At 35.1% G+C, this 19,663-nt stretch overlaps 1 protein-coding gene across 10 annotated transcripts in view; it reads left to right on the top strand.

The window, feature by feature from the left end:
• Positions 1-19,663, top strand: part of CSPP1 (centrosome and spindle pole associated protein 1) — a 126,708-nt gene that overhangs the window by 24,236 nt on the left and 82,809 nt on the right. For 9 of the 10 annotated variants that reach the window (XR_016039260.1, XR_016039261.1, XR_016039258.1 and 6 more), the window contains exons 4-10: positions 948-1,051; positions 2,036-2,059; positions 5,251-5,331; positions 7,109-7,207; positions 7,917-8,359; positions 17,081-17,179; positions 18,285-18,355. Coding sequence is in view for 5 of the 10 variants with exons in the window: in XM_055431723.2 (XP_055287698.2) it covers positions 948-1,051; positions 2,036-2,059; positions 5,251-5,331; positions 7,109-7,207; positions 7,917-8,359; positions 17,081-17,179; positions 18,285-18,355 (921 nt within the window). In the remaining 5 variants the exon portion in view is untranslated. The remainder of the gene's footprint in view (positions 1-947; positions 1,052-2,035; positions 2,060-5,250; positions 5,332-7,108; positions 7,208-7,916; positions 8,360-17,080; positions 17,180-18,284; positions 18,356-19,663) is intronic. The other variant, XM_088844442.1, reaches the window with a different exon arrangement.

Here is a 19,663-nt window from a genome sequence, read left to right as displayed (position 1 = left end):
AACTGTCTGGGTTGGGAAGATCCCCTGGAGAAGGGAAAGGCTACCCACTCCAGTATTCTGGCCTAGAGAATTCCATGGACTATACAGTCCATGGGGTTGTAAAGAGTCGGACATGACTGAGCAACTTCACTTTCACTTTCATATGTATATGTGTAACTAAATCACTTTGCTCTACAGCAGAAATTAACACAACATTGTAAGTCAGCTATACTTCAATTAAAAAATTGTTATGACATATTCTTTTATGTCAGAATATCACATTATTAATTTTCACAGACTGAAAGACACATATTAAAGTTGTTGTAGGTATTTTAAAAGAAATTTCAGCAGAATTAAATGAAGAAGTAAAGCAAAGAAAAGCCATTTACCTTTCATTTTGCTGTCCTTCAAAAAGCAAGGTGGCAGGGACTTCCCTGGCAGTCCAGTGGTTGAAACCTCACCTTCCAATCTAGGGGGTATGGGAACAGATCCCTCCTGTTTGGGGAGCTGGCATCCTGCAAGCCTTGCAGCCAAAAAATCAGAGAGCAGAGACAATGTTGTAACAAGTTAAAGACTTTTAAAAATGGTCCACATAAAAAAAAAAAAAAGAAAAGCAAGATGGCAAACAATGCAGAGCCATCTATCTAAAGGGGGAAGAACTAAATATAACACACACACACACAGTACTATGAAGATACCTTTTATAGATGTATAAAAAACCTCTGGAAGAAGACACAGATACAGCAGTGTTGGTGGTTCTGGGCAGGTGAAGTGGGTGGGAGGGATATTTTCCATTGTTTGAATGTATTACCTATTGAAACATTTCAAATAAAAAATTTATCCTGATCCAAGTTTCAGAATCCACATGACTGTGTTCCTTCCTACTGTGCTTTGTTACAGGACATTGCATTGAAATTGAGATTGGGTTGCAATGAGCTACATTGCTTAAGAAGTTGTTTTCTTTCTAGGAATTGATTTTGGATTAAGTTTACCACTTGGGGAAGACTATGAACAGAAGAAACATAAACTGAAAGAAGAATTGCGACAAGATTACAGATGCTATCTTACTCAGGTAATGAGTTCTAGTAACTTGTTTGGTTTTGTGCTTTAGAATTTACCTCCTGAATTTATTTTCATAAGATTTTTTAGTCATATACATTAATATTTACGTTTTTAGGGGTATCTAGCAATGTACCGTAGCAAAAGTTAAGTGATATATATGACATTGATAGAGAAAAAATGGTTCTGAGAATTGGTGCCATGAAATAACACAGACTCTTGACCTTTTAAGGAGGGCTGCTGCTGCTTAGTCACTTCAGTCGTGTCCGATTCTGTGTGACCCCGTAAACGGCAGCCCACCAGGCTCCCCCGTCCCTGGGATCCTCCAGGCAAGAGCTCTGGAGTGGGTTGCCATTTCCTTCTCCAGTGCATGAAAGTGAAAAGTGAAAGTGAAGTCGCTCAGTCCTGTCTGACTGACTGAGCGACCCCATGGACTGCAGCCTACCAGGCTCCTCCATCCATGGGATTTTCCAGGCAAGAGTACTGGAGTGGGTTGCCATTGCCTTCGTGGGCTCAAATTTTAAATGAGATTGTAAATTCTTGTTGTTCATGTTTTTTGTAAAGTAGTCACGGTGTAAAATAGCCCAGCTACCTACTCTCCTCCTCTCAACCATGTATTAAAATGATACGTGGAGTTCTAGTTTCTAATTATTTTCCTAAGAACTAAGCTTATAAAATGTCATTCAGCATATTTCCTTAACCATCAGGTTTTGCTTTATGGTTTAATCTATTTACGTAGTGGAACTCTTGTTTTAAGTATTTTTCGTTAAATTATATGATAACCAATTATTATAGGTTTTAAAATATAGTTTACTAGGTTATAAATGTATCTAAAACAGTCATGATGTTTCTAGTCATCCCAAGAGATTCTTTAGTTTCTTCCTACTTTGTAATGTTTATTCCACATATAAGAATCGTCTCTTACTTATTCTGATTTGACATAAAGAGAGAGGACTTTGAATACATTTTACCAATGGTTTGTTTCCCTTGACTTTAGGGTATTACACAAGCAAAAAGAAAGGTAGGGTTGCCTGCAAAATATTCTTTACTGTTTTGTTTTAGATCTAGTAGCTTGTGATTATTTGCGTATATGATATTGTTGTTCGCAAACTAATAAAAATAACTTCATTTGTGATTCAGAGACTTTAATGGCACCATTTTGGATCCTTGCTTTTAGCAAAATTACAGTCTATACATCTTACATTTCCATTAGTACAATCAAGCATTCTTTTTGATTCCTGCTTTGCATTTGTTTTCGTTGCTTTCTTATGCATCTTTTAGAAATATTCTGCAGCTATTGTAAATTCATTTGTTCTCAGCATGCACGTTTTTGTTCTTCAAAATAATTATAATTGTACTAGTTGCATTAAGATTAATAAAACAACAGAATATTTAAGATATTCTAAGATATTTTTGAACTGCTTGTTGTCAGTCTGGATTACTCGATATTTTGGTTCCCAAACCTGTGGATTACATTTGCAAACTTATGTTGGAAAATGAAGAAAACATTTTATAAAACTGTTTTTAAAATGAATCTCACACATCCATTTATCTTTCAGCCAACACTTTTTAAACACTTGTCATGGAGATGAATCTGGTATGAATTTTGTCTTCAAGGGGCTTAGAATATAGTTGTAGAGATAACATTTATACAGTTCAGACAGTGATAACTCTTAACAAGGGTAGGTACTATAATGATCAGGAAAGGCCTCCAGATTTTTGACTGATCTCCTTGCCCTGATTCTCAATCCATTTTCCATGCTACTTTCCAGCATAATCCTGTCCCTTACCAGTTGAAATCCTTCTGGGTCTCCTCTCTGCCTTCAGGATAAAAATCCAAGTTCCTTAGCTTGACATGAGTAGTCTCTTCACGATCCAGCCTGCCTCCCTGGCCTTGGACCTCATTGTCCTCTCCCCTTCCCTTGCACTCACTGGGTGAGGTTTTCCTTTAGTATCTGCTAGTTCGTGGGGCCACAAGAGTTGGACAAAACTTGCAACCAAACCACCACCACTTTCACTTGTGGATTTTACATTATTTTATAGACACAACATTTTTAAAAAAGAATGGCAATGGAAGGTATAAGAAGAAATTGCCTTTATGAAAGAGAGGAATCGAGGAGCACAAATCTTTAAATGTAAAGGACTGTGAAGGGATTTTTGGTCTTAGATTATTAAGAATATAGTTGTGGTAGAGGAACAGTAGTTCCTTAATATGACAAAGGCAATTTTTGGTTGACATGTGAGAAGGCAGGAGTGGAGAGGAAAGCAAAGGAAAAAAAATTACGTAGGATAGAGAGAGGCGGCTGCCATGACTTCCTTGACCCCTGGAATATGTACAGTTTCCAAGGCCCATTCTCTCTGGATTTCTTGTGGCTTCCAGACTTTTGCAATAGTATTAACTTGAAAAAAAATGATCAAATCTTAAAGTTCTGCCAAGAAGAGCCACTTAAACAGTTAACTATCATCTTCTTTCTAGTCCTTAGAATAAAAAACACTTGGCCATCTAAACACAAAAAGAACATATTCTCAGGAGAAGTTTTTAAATTGAGTCAGTAAATTATTTCCAACCCAGACCTCTCTCCTGAACCTCAGACTCTTGACATTTTCACTTAGAAGTCTAGTGAGTATCTTGTGTTGAGCATGTCTAAAAAGGGAACTCCAGATTTCCAATCTTTTGACTCCCATCCTTTAGAAGCCTGTAGGCTACCTGTCAACTATTCTTTTCATTTTATTTATTTATTTTTTGGCCACAGCACTTAACCACTTTCTACCATACTGTAGAATTACTCTTCATTGTGTTTATTATTTCTTGTCAGTTTCCCCTGTTTGGAATGTGAGCTTTGGGAAGGCAAAGATCTTTTGTTTTCTTCACTGATAAGTCCCAGATGTATCAAACAGTGTAGACATATTGGGCACTCATTATTTACTAAATGAATGAGTGAATGATTAAAGTTCAGCGAAGCTCACTGTGTCATCCTTATTATTAATTTTTTTCATTTTATTGAACAGTACAAACATCATTCTGGGCCCGTGTTTGGAGTGGGGCATGGCTTAATGAAGGAATAAGGATGCACTATCTCTGTAGGCTCAAGATTGGAACTCTGTGTTTTTTGATACATGTGTAACTACAGAATGACTAGGTTTATATTGTACTTTGGTATATAGGGATCAAACTGACTCAGGGATCCAGTTGTGTGTCAAATTGTTTCTCTTAACAAATAAGCTTAGAATTTATATAACCACCTTTCAAATTAGCTTTTGTAGCATAGCTTTATTTCTAAATTCAAATTAGTCTGTTTTATCAATTATTTTTTTCCCATGATGTTTTGAATGTCACTCTGTTGCACTACATTATATTGTAGTTATTTGTTTCCATGTTTGTTTCTTCATTTGAATTATAAATCTGTTAAATATAGGGAACATATGATTATCTCTTTCTCCCTACCACCTGTAAAAGTAACAGAAAAGTATTAGATTGCTCTTTTTATGAATACTGAAAAGTCATAGAATTAGGTGAGTAAGTATTGGTTGATTTAATCCTCATTGCCTAATAATATAGATGCTATTATTATTGTTTTACAAAGAAACAGAAGCAGATCAATTAAGTAACTTCTTCAGATTATAGGACTACTCAGCACCAGTACCAGAAAGTTGGGGATTGTATGTATTTTTTATAAATCCCTTGTGTTTGTTTTATGGTGTTCAAAGAGATTTTACATTTTTTAAATCCTTCTTGATCTTGTAGCAGCTTTGTTAAAGCAGAGCAGATTCCAGTTTCATTTTACAGAATAAGGTCTGGATCAGACAGATTAAGTGCCTTGCTCAGTGTAGCACAGCTGAGAATTGTTGTAGCTGGTCCAAGAGCCCAGGCCTTTGGATTCCTAGTCTGATGCTCTGTCTGTCACATTGCATTACATAAATGCTTAATGGACAGAAATGGAGAGGCTCAGAAAGAAATAATGTTCATAGTTTATGTCTTCTGGCATTTAAATAGATATCCATTAATTGCAGAGAAATTAGAAAATTCTCTTTTTTCTAATTTTGGTATAGTCTTTGCACATTTGTAGTTTCTGTCTTCATCTCCATTTCATTCTGTTGCTTTGTATAATGTAATAATTTAGACTATATTAATAGAATGTAAAGCACATTTGTGAAACACTTTATAAAGGCAATTAGGTAATATATTTTTTTAATGTGTGTGTCTATATACAGAAAAATTTTCTATCCACAAGTGAAACAGATCCATCTACTCTGGGAGTTTCTCTTCCTATTGGTGAGAGGTTATCTGCTAAGGTAGGTGGATAGGAATAGTTGTTATGGATAGCAGTTTCTTGAGGCATCAAAATCATGAAAGAGCATAATCTTGATTTAAATGAGAACAAGTTTACGTCTTTTTCCATACTTGATATTTTTCAAAATCTGTTGAGTCTCTCAGTTCACTTCAGTTCAGTCGCTCAGTTGTGTCCGACTCTTTGCGACCCCGTGAATCACAGCATGCTGGGCCTCCCTGTCCATCACCGACTTCCGGAGTTCACTCAAACTCATGTCCATTGAGTCGGTGATGCCATCCAGCCATCTCACTCTCTGTCATCCCCTTCTCCTCCCGCCCCCAATCTTTCCCAGCATCAGAGTCTTTTCCAGTGAGTCAACTCTTCGCATGAGGTGGCCAAAGTATTGGAGTTTCAGCTTTAGCATAAGTCCCTCCAATGAACACCCAGGATTGATCTCCTTTAGAATGAACTGGTTGGATCTCCTTGCAGTCCAAGGGACTCTCAAGAGTATTCTCCAACACCTCAGTTCAAAAGCATCAATTCTTCAGCGATCAGCTTTCTTCACAGTCCAACTCTCACATCCATACATGACCACTGGAAAAACCATAGCCTTGACTAGACTAGTGCTGTTTAAAAAATATTTTGGAATGTTACATTTGTAACCATGTAATATGCTATATTCCTTTAATATATTGATTAATTGAATATTCAGAATTCATTTTTTAAAGCATTGGTTTCTAAGCTAAAAAGTTCATGGTGTATGAAAAAAATCATCAGTGAGATGAGTGGATGAGAGTATACTGAGCTTTTATATGGGTGACTTTTGGGCTATTTGAATATGTGTTCCTATCACAAATAAGTGTATATTATCTTAATGGGGGTAGTGATTAAGCACGGTATTCCTCTTGTAGATATTCAAATTCCCAAGCTAGATCAGAATCGTGATATAATATATAAGGCAAATGGACAGTAAGTTTCAAAAGACAGCCTCACTTCTTGCAAAACTTTTTTAGATTGTGCTGTTTCAATGATGCTGAAGGTATTGGGGCTTAAGAACATTTCCTAAGACAACATATTTATGTGTCAACAGAACACTGATGTTATAACATTTTAGTTACTATGATAATTTTACATTTTTATGTTTTAAATAGAACAAAGATCTTTCCTTAAACTTGGGAAGGAAATGGATATAAGCAGGTCTTTCAAGGGTGGAGTGTGAGGAATTGGAGGCAAGAGATATCCTTGAGAAGGAAAGTAGGAAGGTAGCCCAGTCAAGTCTTGGAAACATGTTAATGACAGACCTACTGGCAAACACATTCATTTACTTCCTGATGGAAGAGATTTATTTATGAATGCTTTTGGCAGAGTGCACCGGGATTCTCTAGGATTGCTGTTGGTAAACAAACCTAGAATTCAGGGACACTCTGGTCACAGCTCCTAGTAAGGTATCATCTAAGTCAAGTAACTATGGGAGTGTAAAATGCAGGTGTTTCAAAATCAAAGCCGTGCCCTCATGTTAGAGATCTCGTGTGTTAATTGGAGCTTAAGCATGTAGTAACCCTTATTTTAATGTGGCCAGAATGGACGAGGGGAACTGCGCTGGTGGTCTCTGATCTCTTCCTACATCTCCTATGCCTTACAACTATTCCTGCCTTTGATATTATTAGTAAAGTTTGATGCTGAGTAGGATCTCTGAATTGTATGAGTCTGATTTGACTGTTAGGTACTTTTTCCTAATGTTGAAATTAGCATTGCCTTTTTTTTTTTTTTAACATTACCTTTTGATTTTCTGTTTTAAGGAAAGGTTGAAACTTGAACGTAACAAAGAATACAATCAGTTTCTCAGGGATAAGGAAGAATCCACTGAAAAGTTCAGACAGGTAGAAAAGAGTACTGAGGTAGGTTTTGCTTCTAAATTAAATCTTTACCACCACATGCTGAATATTTGTACTCACTTGAAAATATTTTTATATTATTAAACATTTCACTTAGTTTTTATATAAATATTTAAAAAGTTAAGCCAAGCTGAACCAAACACAGCAGACAGATTTAATTTTGCAAATGGTTTTATCTCATACTGAAGAACTGCTTTTTAACTTTAACTTCATGGAGGAGATTTAATTTTAGAGATTGGTTTTAAGTAATGTTTGTTTATATTTTAAGTGATTTTTTGTACTGACAAATTTCTAGCTATATGTGTGTGTGTGTGTATATATATATATATATATGTAAAGAAATATAACCAAATTTAAGAGTGGTTGAAAAATTTACTGCATCCTGTATTCTTTGTGTTGAGAAGGCATTTAATTTGAAATATTCTGAACTAATATTTAACTGCCAAAATATGTGTAAAATCTCCTTGGGATAGTTTATCTTCTCTTTTTGTAACCATCTATCCATATTATTGTTACCTATTTATCTTGTATTTATTAAGTTTTATTAAAGGATAACACTTCCTTGAAGGTTATTTCCTGAAGAAAAGATATTTCTTATAGGTGATTAAGCCTTTGAGTTGAGATAAATAGATGAAGCATCATTTGAGAATTTAATTACCTTTTAGGAAATAGCATCTCATTAAGATCTTTTTCTTCTTTTTTTATTAACCAGCAGAAGAATCAAAGAAGTAAAAAACCTATCAGTCAGGTTAAACCTGATTTACCTTCACAAATACAATCATCTTGTGAAAACTCAGAGGGTCCTAGAAAAGATGTCTTAACTCTTTCAGAGGCATATGAAGAACTTCTAAACCAAAGACGACTAGAAGAGGACAAGTACCGAAAAATAGATGATGAAATTGAATTAAGGAACAATAGAAGAGTCATTAAAAAAACTGATGAAGAAGTGGGTGTTTCCAATAAAAAACATCAAAGGTTTGACAGCAAGACCGACATTCCAGATAGAAGATTTCACAGGTTTAATGAGGATCGTGCTTTTGATAAACAGTATTATAGACCAGGCTATGATCCAGAAGTAAGTGAAGACATGGATGAGAGGTTTAGATATGAAAGTGATTTTGATAGAAGACTTTTGAGAGTTTATACAAAAGACAGGTATTTACAACCTCATTTTTATTTTCTTTATTTGCTTAATATTACTCTTTTTACTTTTTATCATTATGTTAGAGAGATGCTGTTTCATTTGATGTACATAGTTGATTAATTTTAGGATGCTATCGTTTTTATACTATAATTTATGTGTCACTGAAGAACAAAGAAAACAATCCATGATAAGGAAAAAGGGACCCAATTAAACAGCTAGGACACTGAAAGGCTACAACTTAGGTAAATATAAAATTAAAAGGGAAATAAACTTTCCCACAGAAAAGGAAAGGAAAGAAACTTCCACTTCTCAACCTTGGCACCGAGTGGAGGGAGTTAAAAAGAACTTCCCTGAGAATTTGAACTGTAAGCCAGTACTGATTCAGGTTTTCAGCCTGAATTCATGCTTCAGTATTGTCCAAAACCGGAGAAGGCAATGGCAACCCACTCCAGTACTCTTGCCTGGAAAATCCCATGGACTGAGGAGCCTGGTAGGTTGCTAAGAGTCAGGCACGACTGAGCGACTTCACTTTTACTTTTCACTTTCATGCATTGGAGACGGAGATGGCAACCCACTCCAGTGTTCTTGCCTGGAGAATCCCAGAGACAGAGGAGCCTGGTGGGCTGCCGTCTGTGGGGTCTCACAGAGTCAGACACGACTGAAGCAACTTAGTAGCATTGTCCAAAACAGCCCTGAGGCAAGAATTCAGTTATCTCATTCCCATAGGGCGCCATGGTGACTGGCATGAGAAAAATAACTTCTTCCTGCAATAATTGACTTAGAACCAGATTCAAGGCTGTTTGAGTTTCAGATGTTAAAATGTGGGGGGGAAAACACTTTAAAATAGATGAAATACAGTTCATTCCTTTAATGTTTCTATGCTCTAAGTACTTTTATCAACATTTTTGCTTTTAAGTTACTTATTGAACATTTTTTTAAGTGAAATGGCACTTACTATTTTTGATCAGATTTTTAGGTGCTTTTCAGTTCCTTTGGATGTTGTTTCTGTGACACTATTTGTAATTTACTAATTGCTACAGTGGGGTCTTATTAAGTCATTTGTCTTAATACTCAAAGCTTGCTTTAATCTAACTTTTGATTTGAAGATAGACATATGATAGGATCTGATATTTTCCTTGATTAGGTAACCTGTAGGGATTAAATGTAAATATTGAACAGTTTATGGGACTTGTTTCATTCATTTATCCAAATAGATTATTTTTTAAATTATCTTAGAAAATTTTCTGAGACATAATGCTACATAATAATTATTCTAATTATTAATAATCATACAAAGCCTTTGCAGTTCTTTCTCATCTCTTTATTCTGTAGTGATTACATTCCGCTCATATCCAGTCTTTTTTAATTTTTAGTTTTTTAATTGGAGGATAATTGCTTTATTAGGTTGTGTTAGTTTCTTCTGTACAGCATATTCATTTTGATTTAGGTAATCTGATTGAAGGATTGGAATTTTGTAATGCCAATTACAGTTAATTTCTTGTTTCGATCTAATTGTACCTCAGAAAATGCTCCAAATTCTGTAACATGTTATATTTGAAAATGTTTATATCTGGAGGTCGTCAAAGGCTGCCTGAACTACAGGAAGTCTCAATTGGGAAAATACAGATATTTTTGGACTCTTAGTACTGCCTTAACTTGTACATGAGAACTATTTTTCCTTATGGTGTCAGTTTACATTTAGAGTATAATGTATACCTTTTAAGATTGGAAATTTCAAAAAACTTATTATGATGGTTGTTTTGTTTTTAACATATATTAGTCTATTAATTTTGTAATTATACCTTGTGATAATTTTTACATGAGCTAACAAATCAATTTCAGCCCAATTATTTGAGAGCAATTTTTTTTCTTATGTATCCCACGAGTGAAATGAAATTTCTACATACAATCTTCCCCAAGCAGTAGTTTAGATTAAATATATAGGTCAGTGAGACTAATTCCTGTTCTATATTTTAATGTTTTTAACAATATTTCTTAAAAATGTGGATCATTATTATACATTTTGTTATTGTGTAAGCTTTTACATCTCTAAATGTAAGGTTTTTCACATATGTCTCAATGGCAATTGAGGTTAAAATTGGATTTCTGTATTTCAGATTTGTAGATTTCTTATTTCCAACAAAAAAGAAAAGATTTCACATTGATCACTAGATTTATTTAGCAGGCAGAGTGGTTGCTAGGAAAAATGGCTCTGCTTGTTAGTGAAATTTTTGAGACTAATGAAATGTGTACCATTATTTGGTCTCTTGCTTTAACTATTCTTAAAACTGTTGATCCTTGGTATTCAAGGGGGATCCATTTCAGGACCCCTCAGGGATATCAAAATCTTTGGATGCTCAAGTCCCTTTGGTAAAGTGGTATAGTGTTTCTTTATAATCTGTGTACATCTTCCCTTATGCTTTAAATCATCTCTATTTATAATATCTAATACTATGTAATGGAGAAGGCAGTGGCAAGCCACTCCAGTACTAATGCCTAGAAAATCCCATGGATGGAGGAGCCTGGTAGGCTGCAGTCCGTGGGGTCGCTGAGGGTCGGACATGACTGAGCGACTTCACTTTCACTTTTCACTTCCACACATTGGAGAAGGAAATGGCAACCCACTCCAGTGTTCTTGCCTGGAGAATCCCAGGGACGGGGGAGCCTGGTGGGCTTCCGTCTATGGGGTCACACAGAGTCGGACACGACTGAAGTGACTCAGCAGCAGCAGCAGCAGCAATACTATGTAAATGTTATGTAAATAGTTGTAAGTGCTATGGAAATAGTTACCTGTTTGCACGAAATTGCAGTTTTGCCTTTTGAAACTTTCTGGAATTTTTTTTCCCCTCAAATACTTTCTATCTGAGATTGGTTGCAGAACCCACAGATACAGAAAGTGAAAGTGTTAGTTCCTTAGTTGTGTCTGACTCTTTGCAACCCCAGGGACTGGAGCCCATCAGGCTCCTCTGTCCATGGAAATCTCTAGACAAGAATGTTTGAGTAGTAACCATTCCCTCTTCCAGGGGATCTTCCCGACCCAGGGATTGAACCTGGGTCTCCTGTACTGCAGGCAGATTCTTCACCGTTTGAGCCAGCAGGGAAACCCCCACAGATACAGAGGGCTGACTATATACTATAATCACTTTTTGGCTCTGCAGGTCATTTTCTTTATTGGAGATTATAGTTAGTTTATTGTCTACTTAACCAAAAGTTCTTGAAAACAAATAATCGCTGCTGATTGTGAGAAGTACAGAGTTCTTCTTCATACTTCTAAATTTCCCATTTTCTTTTTTTCCCTTTGAATAGTCAACATGCAGTGAATTCTAGTTTTGATTTTTATTTTTAGGTTTTTAATCTTAGTTCTTTTCTAATTACCCTATTAACTTTTCCATATACCATTATGTATTTATTAATGAAATATTTCCCTCACTTTAAATATGAGAAGATAAAGCCCAGGAATGATTTTACTTTCTTAAAGTAATCAATCACTGACAGTGTTTTAAAATAGGTAATACAGATGGTTAGCATTAGCTTGACAGTTACACTGTGTGTGTGTATGTGTGTGTAGTTTGATACATATTTACCAATTTAAGTAAATTAATCATGTTTTAGGAGCTTTCTGAAGCTGAATATAATACTGTTTTATAATACTTTGAAACTTTTAAATGCTTTTAAAAGAGATAGTCATCCTAAGTCTTTATTGTTTATTAACTTGAGCTGTAGAAGTTAATATACTACCTTAATATGTTTTACTTTACAACCAATGTTAACGTAATGGGTAAAGGAAATTTTTAGCCTTAAAAATGTTTCTTTTTTAAAGTTTTTATGTGATTAAGGCAGTTAGCACTTCCAGTTTAACTTTTGAATTTGTTAGTTTGTAATTGTGATTTTTATTTAAGAAAATTCTGAAATTATGAATTCATGTGAAATTAGAATCTGAGGTAGAATCTGACTCAATAGACTAAGTGCTTGCTTAGTGTAGGACACTCTTTAAGTGTGCATGCTTAATATGTAAGATATGGATAAGGAGAAATGGCTTATTAGAACATGAGTTTATTAACCTTGGTATTTTTTTCTTAGTTACTTTTCATTTATATTTGGAAGGACCATTTTTATGTCATTTTCACCACTTTAAAGATGGGATCAATATTAGAATAGCCCATTACTGAATTAAAGTGAATATGAAAATTGGAAAAGAACAGAAAACAGGAGAAAAATAGTGACCAACATTTAACAGCTCAGTAGTTTTCTTATAATTTCTATAGTTGAGAGTCCCCCTAGGAAAATTCATTTAGAGAAATTTTTGATATGAAAACAAACAGGTGGTGTAACCATTATGAATGTTTTGATTTAAGTAAGGAGGAACTTGATTCTTTCTCCCTGTAAGTTGTGTCAGGACCAACAGGTGGTAAATATTTTATTTTTATGTCATTCTTGATAGCATAAACATTGTAAATTTATTCCTGAAGGAGTTTTTTGATTCTGTGGTTTATTAACGAAAAATGTTTTTTATTATCAGTTAGAAATTGTTCATTAACATTTAACTTAGCTAAAAATACTCGTGGTTTTAAACAACTTACTTTTTCTTCTGTAAGAGATTAATTATTTTTTAAAAGATAAATGTGTTGATTTTTAGAGTAAACTTGGTCTCTAGCCCATACCTGTTTTCTTTGGGCCTTGAAATTTGGACCTAATTACCTAGAATTACTGACCTATGTCTTCAGGGAAATAGAAAAAACTTTTTCCATTTAGCATAGGTTTAACTTTTTTTGATAGTAAGATGGTGAAATATTTTGTAATTATTTTATTCCCTCAATCAAATCTGATTTGATATGTCAAAAGAAGTAAAGTTCTCCTTTTATGAGATCTGTCCCTTTATGAAAAAAACCTCAGTGGCTTGAGGTGTAGTAAGTGAACCTGTGGATCAAAGGTGGTAGAATTTTAGATAAATTAGTTCTGGGTCACAGGGATCGTTTTAATGTGGAACTGGCTCCCAAGTTATAGCTAAACAGAAGGAAGTTACTGGCCCTAACTGGAATCCCTGGATCTGAATAAAATTAGGCTGTTCTTAGATGATTGATAAGTTCATTACTTGTGGATTTTATCATCTGTCAGTTGCCCCTAAATGTGAAGAGGGCTGAAGAGATAAGAAGATACAAATGGTGAAAGTGTTGCTGGCTCTCACTAGTTCCCCTGTCTTGGGACTTCATTTGCTTCAATAAAATAAAAATAAATTGTGAGAGCCTCATGCTGCTGCTGCTGCTAAGTCACTTCAGTCGTGTCCGACTCTGTGTGACCCCATAGACGGAAGCCCACCAGGCTCCCCCGTCCCTGGGATTCTCCAGGCAAGAACACTGGAGTGGGTTGCCATTTCCTTCTCCAATGTGTGAAAGCGAAAGTGAAAAGTGAAAGTGAAGTCGCTTAGTCGTGTCCGACCCTCAGCGACCCCATGGACTGCAGCCTACCAGGCTCCTCCATCCATGGGATTTTCTAGGCAAGAGTACTGGAGTGGCTTGCCATTGCCTTCTCCAAAGCAGTTAAAGCCAACTCACTGGGATAGTTGAGTGATTAAATGCTAAATTTATTGTAAATATGAAGGAGAGTTCAATAAATGAAGGAAATTCCATTATAATTATAGGGACATTTTAGTAATAAGTAAGGGAACTGAACTGAACTGAAGGTGGTTAACTTTCCAAATTATAATTTGACTTCACAGCTTGTTAGGTTGCTTTCTAGGTTTTATGTTTGCTTTTTTGCTTTTTTTTAAAGGTCTTGTATTATTAATTTAAAAAATATTTATGAATCTCTATTTGTAAGTAGTAATTTTTCCTTGATTTAACAAAGAAAGCGCAATCATGTCATCAGTCATTTCATAAAATTGAGTAGGATGTCTTAAGATTTTATTATTTTAGTGAAATGCATATCTTTGTTCTTTTTTGGCTTCTTAAATATTTCCCCAGTCTTGAATTTATTATGATTATAAGTGACAGAAGGGGACTTTTATGATTTAATTAATTTTTTTTCTTTAGTGAAAGGGTATACTTTGAAGTATCTTTCATATGGTCTTTTTGTTAGGAAATCTGTGTGGTTTTACTGTAGAATTTAGCAGAGATCTTGACCTTATGCATACATAAAATAATTTCTTAAATTTCTTTAATTTAGAATAATCCTTGAAATTTCTTTTAGCAGTTTTGGTGGTTGCTTTATTAAGATACATTTCTGTATACTGAAGAGCTGATAAAACATTGTAGGTGTGCTAAATATAGCATACTTTGGGTGTGCTTTATTGCTCAGTCGTGTATCTTTGCAACCCTCTGGACTGTAGTCAGGCTCCTCTGTCCATGGGATTCTTCAGGCAAGAATGCTGGAGTGGGTTGCCATTTCCTCCTCCAGGGGATCTTCCTGACTCGGATCAAACTCACTTCTCCTGTGTCTCCTGCATTGCAGGCAGATTCTTTACCCACTGAGCCATCAGCGAAGCCCATACTTTGGGGACAACTGTATAAAGATAAGCCACAATTACAAGTCCAAATGTTGTTTTTAGACAACTGAAAATACAGGAAGCCACAAAATTTTTGATAAATTTTAGAATTTTTGTATGTTTTAGTCTTTAATTCTGGTTAATTCTGATTTAATCCCAAATTGTGTCTTTTAAAATGTGTAACTTTAAATGTCTCTATTTGAGTACTTTCACTGGTATATGCTCTGCTTTATCACGTTAACCAATTCACTTCTGTCTATTGTGTTGTGGATTTGTAAGACCACCCCCAGGTTTGGCAATTAGCTAGAACTCACAGCACTTTGTGTATGTAGTTATGTTCATGGCTGTGGATTATTAACAGTGGAAGAATACACAGTAAAATCAACAAATGAAAAAATTGCATGGGACAAAGTCTGTGTCCCAAGGAAACCAGGAGGAGGCTTCCAGGAGTCCTCTGCCAAGGACATGCTTAATTCCTGCAGTATCAAAGTGTGAAAACAGGGGTGAAGTGTTGTCTACCAGGAAACTGCATTAGAAGCTCAGTGCCCAGTATTATTATTGGAGGCTGGTCATGTAGGCACCCTTTTCCTAGCATTTGCCCAAATTCTACACTTGCTAAGAGAAAGCAGAAGTTCAGCATAAACTCTATTGCTTGTACCAACAGTTGAGGCACAGTGGGTCACCCTTGCCAGTTCTGAGAATGGTGAACTCCTCCCATAGTCTGTGTTCCCAGGTGCCACCTAAGGGCCATTCTTGCAAACAGGCCTTTGTTTTAAGGGTGGTGGTCTCAGGCCTGCTGTTTACTCTTTTCTGCACATGTGTGTTTGTATAGATGCAGTATAACTAAATCTGGTTGCCTGGGACTATTAACTACAAAGTTGACTTAAAATTTATATATCCCTGTTCTTTAAGTGGTAGAAGTAAGGAATAACAGTAAACTGATGTGTCAGTTTAAAAGAGAGATTTGAGTCCTTTGACTTTAGATATAGAATCAGCTGTGTTTTGAGAAATTGAAATAATTTGAAATTGTGTTTTGAAAGGGATTGGGGAGGATTCTGTTTTAGATGTGGATAAAAAATGGAAGCCATATATCTGTTCTGCCACAGTTCATATAGTAGTAAGGTTACAGTTCTGGGTAGTCTTTCCTCCACAGGGGATATTGAAAAGTGAGATGGAAACAAAGAGAAGATTTTACATGCTGGCTCTGTGGAGAGTGATAAGTTCCTTTTCTTCTGAAAATTGCTTTTTCTTAATATGATAATGAAATTCACATAAAATATTGAATAATACTTTAATAATCACATTTCTTACCAGTTGACCTCATGAGAGAGATGATAGTTTGTTAACAGCCATGCAAAGAATATGACTTACGAAATGCTGATTTTCATGGGTGCTGATAAAAGTTGGTGCGAAAAGTCATGTTGGTTTCTTGATGTGAGAAATTAAGCTCAAGGAATCCTTGTTTGCCAAGTGGAAATAAAAAATTAATTAAAAAACACTTAAAAGTTATTTTCAGTAAAGAATTCTTAAGAAGAAAATAAATTAAAAAATTCTAATCTTCCTTTTTCTTGTTCATGAAATTGTGAATAAAATGAACTAATCACTTTATACTCATGTATCAGCCTATTTGCTTATATTGTTCTCTATTCACCTATGGGTATTATTTAGTATTTCATGTGATTTACAGTGTTAGCAAATGTTGTGGCTTGCTACATTTGGTTTAATTTCATAGTAAGACTGATGGTGTATTTGTAAGTTAAAAGGGTTGCATATGCAGTGAAATAATTCTCAGAATCTGTGAATTCTGATGTAAAAAAAAGATCTCAGTTTGAAATTTGACTTACCTTCATGAGAGCAAGGACCATGTCCACATACTCAGTGCCTGGAATAGTACTTGGCATGTAGGAGGTGCTCAATAAATATTCTTTGACTAATTGAATAGTGAAAAAGTCTTCTTAGTATTTTCATGTTTTTAATATTAAGATTTTTCTAGAGGTTATATTGAAATAATTTATAATTGATCTCCCTTTGTTTTAAAGACTATTGAATCTAACATCTTAGTGTCTCATTAACCAGCAGATCATATTGTCAGATGTCATTTGAGTTAATTTTCAAATGTATTTACAGTAAAACTTCATTATAACGCTTTGTTCCCTTTAATATTTCCAACATCAAATGTAAAATCACCAAAGAAAGATAACAGAAGTCCACTGTATGTGGAACAAACTCTATAAGCTAATATGTTTTTAAGGATGTACGGGAACAGTCGAGGCAATGAGCCTCCTATGGAGTATGATGGTGATGTCACAGAACAGTCAAACATACGAATTTCACCTGCTGGAAATCAAAGGTATAGTATGTAATATAAATTCTGCCCTTCAGTAATTGCACTGTAAAACAGCCACTGCTAAAACTGGTTTGCTGGAAAACTAGAAAGGTATAGTATGTTAACAGCCTTGCTTATTAGGGAGGATTTAGGGGAAAGGCAGGGGAGGGAAGAATTGTGTTATATGAAACTTTTTGGTACTTTACAGCATTCTCTTAAAGGGCAAGTTTTGATTATAAAGTGTGCCAAGGTGTTCTGAGTCCTATCATTATAAAATCTATAAATTTGAACTAATGAAATGAAAAATAAGCGTATAATTTAATGGACCAAAGATCAGTTTAAAATATCTTGGAGTTATGGAGGGGACATAACTTGAAAGAAATTGAAAACGTTCTTGTAATATGAGTTTCCTTTTCAAAACTATCATTTTCAACATTGAGTAGATAACATTTTTGCTTACTTTGTAAAGTTAGTGCTCATACATAATTGTGTTTTATTGGGGTAAAAAAGGAAATTATATGCATTTTATATTCATGTTCTTTTTCTATAGTTTTTTATCTTTTGGTGGCTTTCTTGTGTTGTACAATAGTGGTTCTGAATTTATAGTGCATAATGAGGATAATATTGTGTGTCAGGAAAGTTGTCTATTTTGAGTCTATCTGTATTTGGGTTTTCTATTTGAGTCAAATTAAATTTACTTTGAAAGAGTTGTTCCCCCCCCCCCCCCGCCTTGATTCTGTCTTTTAAGGAAGGAGTTTCTTTTAAACATGGTCTTCTTTTCAGAGTGTGGGTGGTATAGATATCATCCTCTTTTTTTAGGATTTATTTATATGTACTTATGTTCATTTTCCTTATTGGGATAACTGTTCTTAAGAAGAAGGGTTTTATTGGGAATCTGGAGTCAATGAAGCTGGCTGAAGAAAAAGGTCACATATTTATGTGACTGCCTTGGGGTCCCACTGTATAAAGAGATAAAATGCCATGATTTTACATTTTAAAAACATGTAATAACTGTTATGTTAGTAATATCCACAGTATGTTGAAAGGCCAATAAGTCACACCACATTTCACTTTAACTTTTTTTTCCTGAAAATTGTTTGAGCCTTGATTCTGTTTTTTTTGTTTTTAGTGCTCGAGACAATGAACCATCCAAACCTACTAATCGAGAGATGTGCAGTCCTTTTGCGGGAATGCTCTTTGGTGTGTACATGCCCTCCAGTTAGTTAGATTTTTGTGGAGTGTTTTGTAAAAGGTCTTTAGTGAGAACTCAGAGTTGTAATTAGTACCATTCTTACTAATAATAGGAAAATTTCTCTAGTGCTTACTCTGTGATAGGCACTATTCTAAATATTTAGCACGTATTATATAGCTCTGTGTATAATTTTAAAGCTAAATAGTTTCTCTTTAGTGATGAACTTTCTGTAGATGATAAATGAAGTATTAAGTTAGTAAAATCTTTAAAATTCATATTTTACTTTATTGTAGTATTGCCGTTTCTTATATTCTTTTTTATGTGTAATCGTTTTTTCTTGATTCTTTTTCTTTAGCTCACACAAAAGTGCCGTACATTTTAGTTTAGTTCCCCTGAATGAAACCTTTTTATCTCTTGATAAAATCCTTTCCCATGTTCTTTCCATTTAGTTTCTGAGAAAGTGTTTTGGTCAAATAATGATTATAATCCAGATATTCTGTTTATTTTGTCAGAAATGAAGGTCATTGCTTAAGCATGTTGATTTGTTCTAAAACTTGTTACATTTAATTTCAGAAATGGTGTGAAGAGAGTATATCCTGTGTGTAACTTTTAAGTAGAAAATTGGTCTGTTCTTTGTGTAAATCTGTTAGAAAAATTGCCTGATATTCTATTTCACTGATATATGAAGAAATCGGAGTATAATAATGCAGTTTATATTCATTCAACCTAAAATCAATCAGTAATTTAAATTTTGGCTTCAGTTCAGTTGCTCAGTCGTGTCCGACTCTGCGACCCCATGGACTGCGCACACCAGGCTTCCCTGTCCATCACCAACCCCCAGAGTTCACTCAAACTCATGTCCATCGAGTCGGTGATGCCATCCAGCCATCTCATCCTCTGTTGTCCCCTTGTCCTCCTGCCCCCAATCCCTCCCAGCATCACGGTCTTTTCCAATGAGTCAGCTCTTTGCAGGAGGTGGCAAAGGTATTGGAGTTTCAGCTTTAGCGTCAGTCCTTCCAGTGAACACCCAGGACTGATCTCCTTTAGGATGGACTGGTTGGATCTCCTTCAGTCCAAGGGACTCTCAAGAGTCTTCTCCAACACCACAGTTCAAAAGCATCAATTCTTTGGCGCTCAGCTTTCTTCACAGCCCAACTCTCACATCCATACGTGACAACTGGAAAAACCATAGCCTTGACTAGACGGACCTTGGTTGGCAAAGAAATATCTCTGCTTTTTAATATGCTATCTAGGTCAGACATAACTTTCCTTCCATGGAGTAAGCGTCTTTTAAGAAGTCACCATCCACAGTGATT

The sequence above is a fragment of the Moschus berezovskii genome, chromosome 16 (genome assembly GCF_049115385.1).
Source record: "Moschus berezovskii isolate FMDL1 chromosome 16, NW_MosBer_1.0, whole genome shotgun sequence".
Lineage (NCBI taxonomy): Eukaryota > Metazoa > Chordata > Mammalia > Artiodactyla > Moschidae > Moschus > Moschus berezovskii.
Note: the sequence above shows the minus strand (reverse complement) of the source record. Positions and strands in the feature narration are given on the sequence as shown.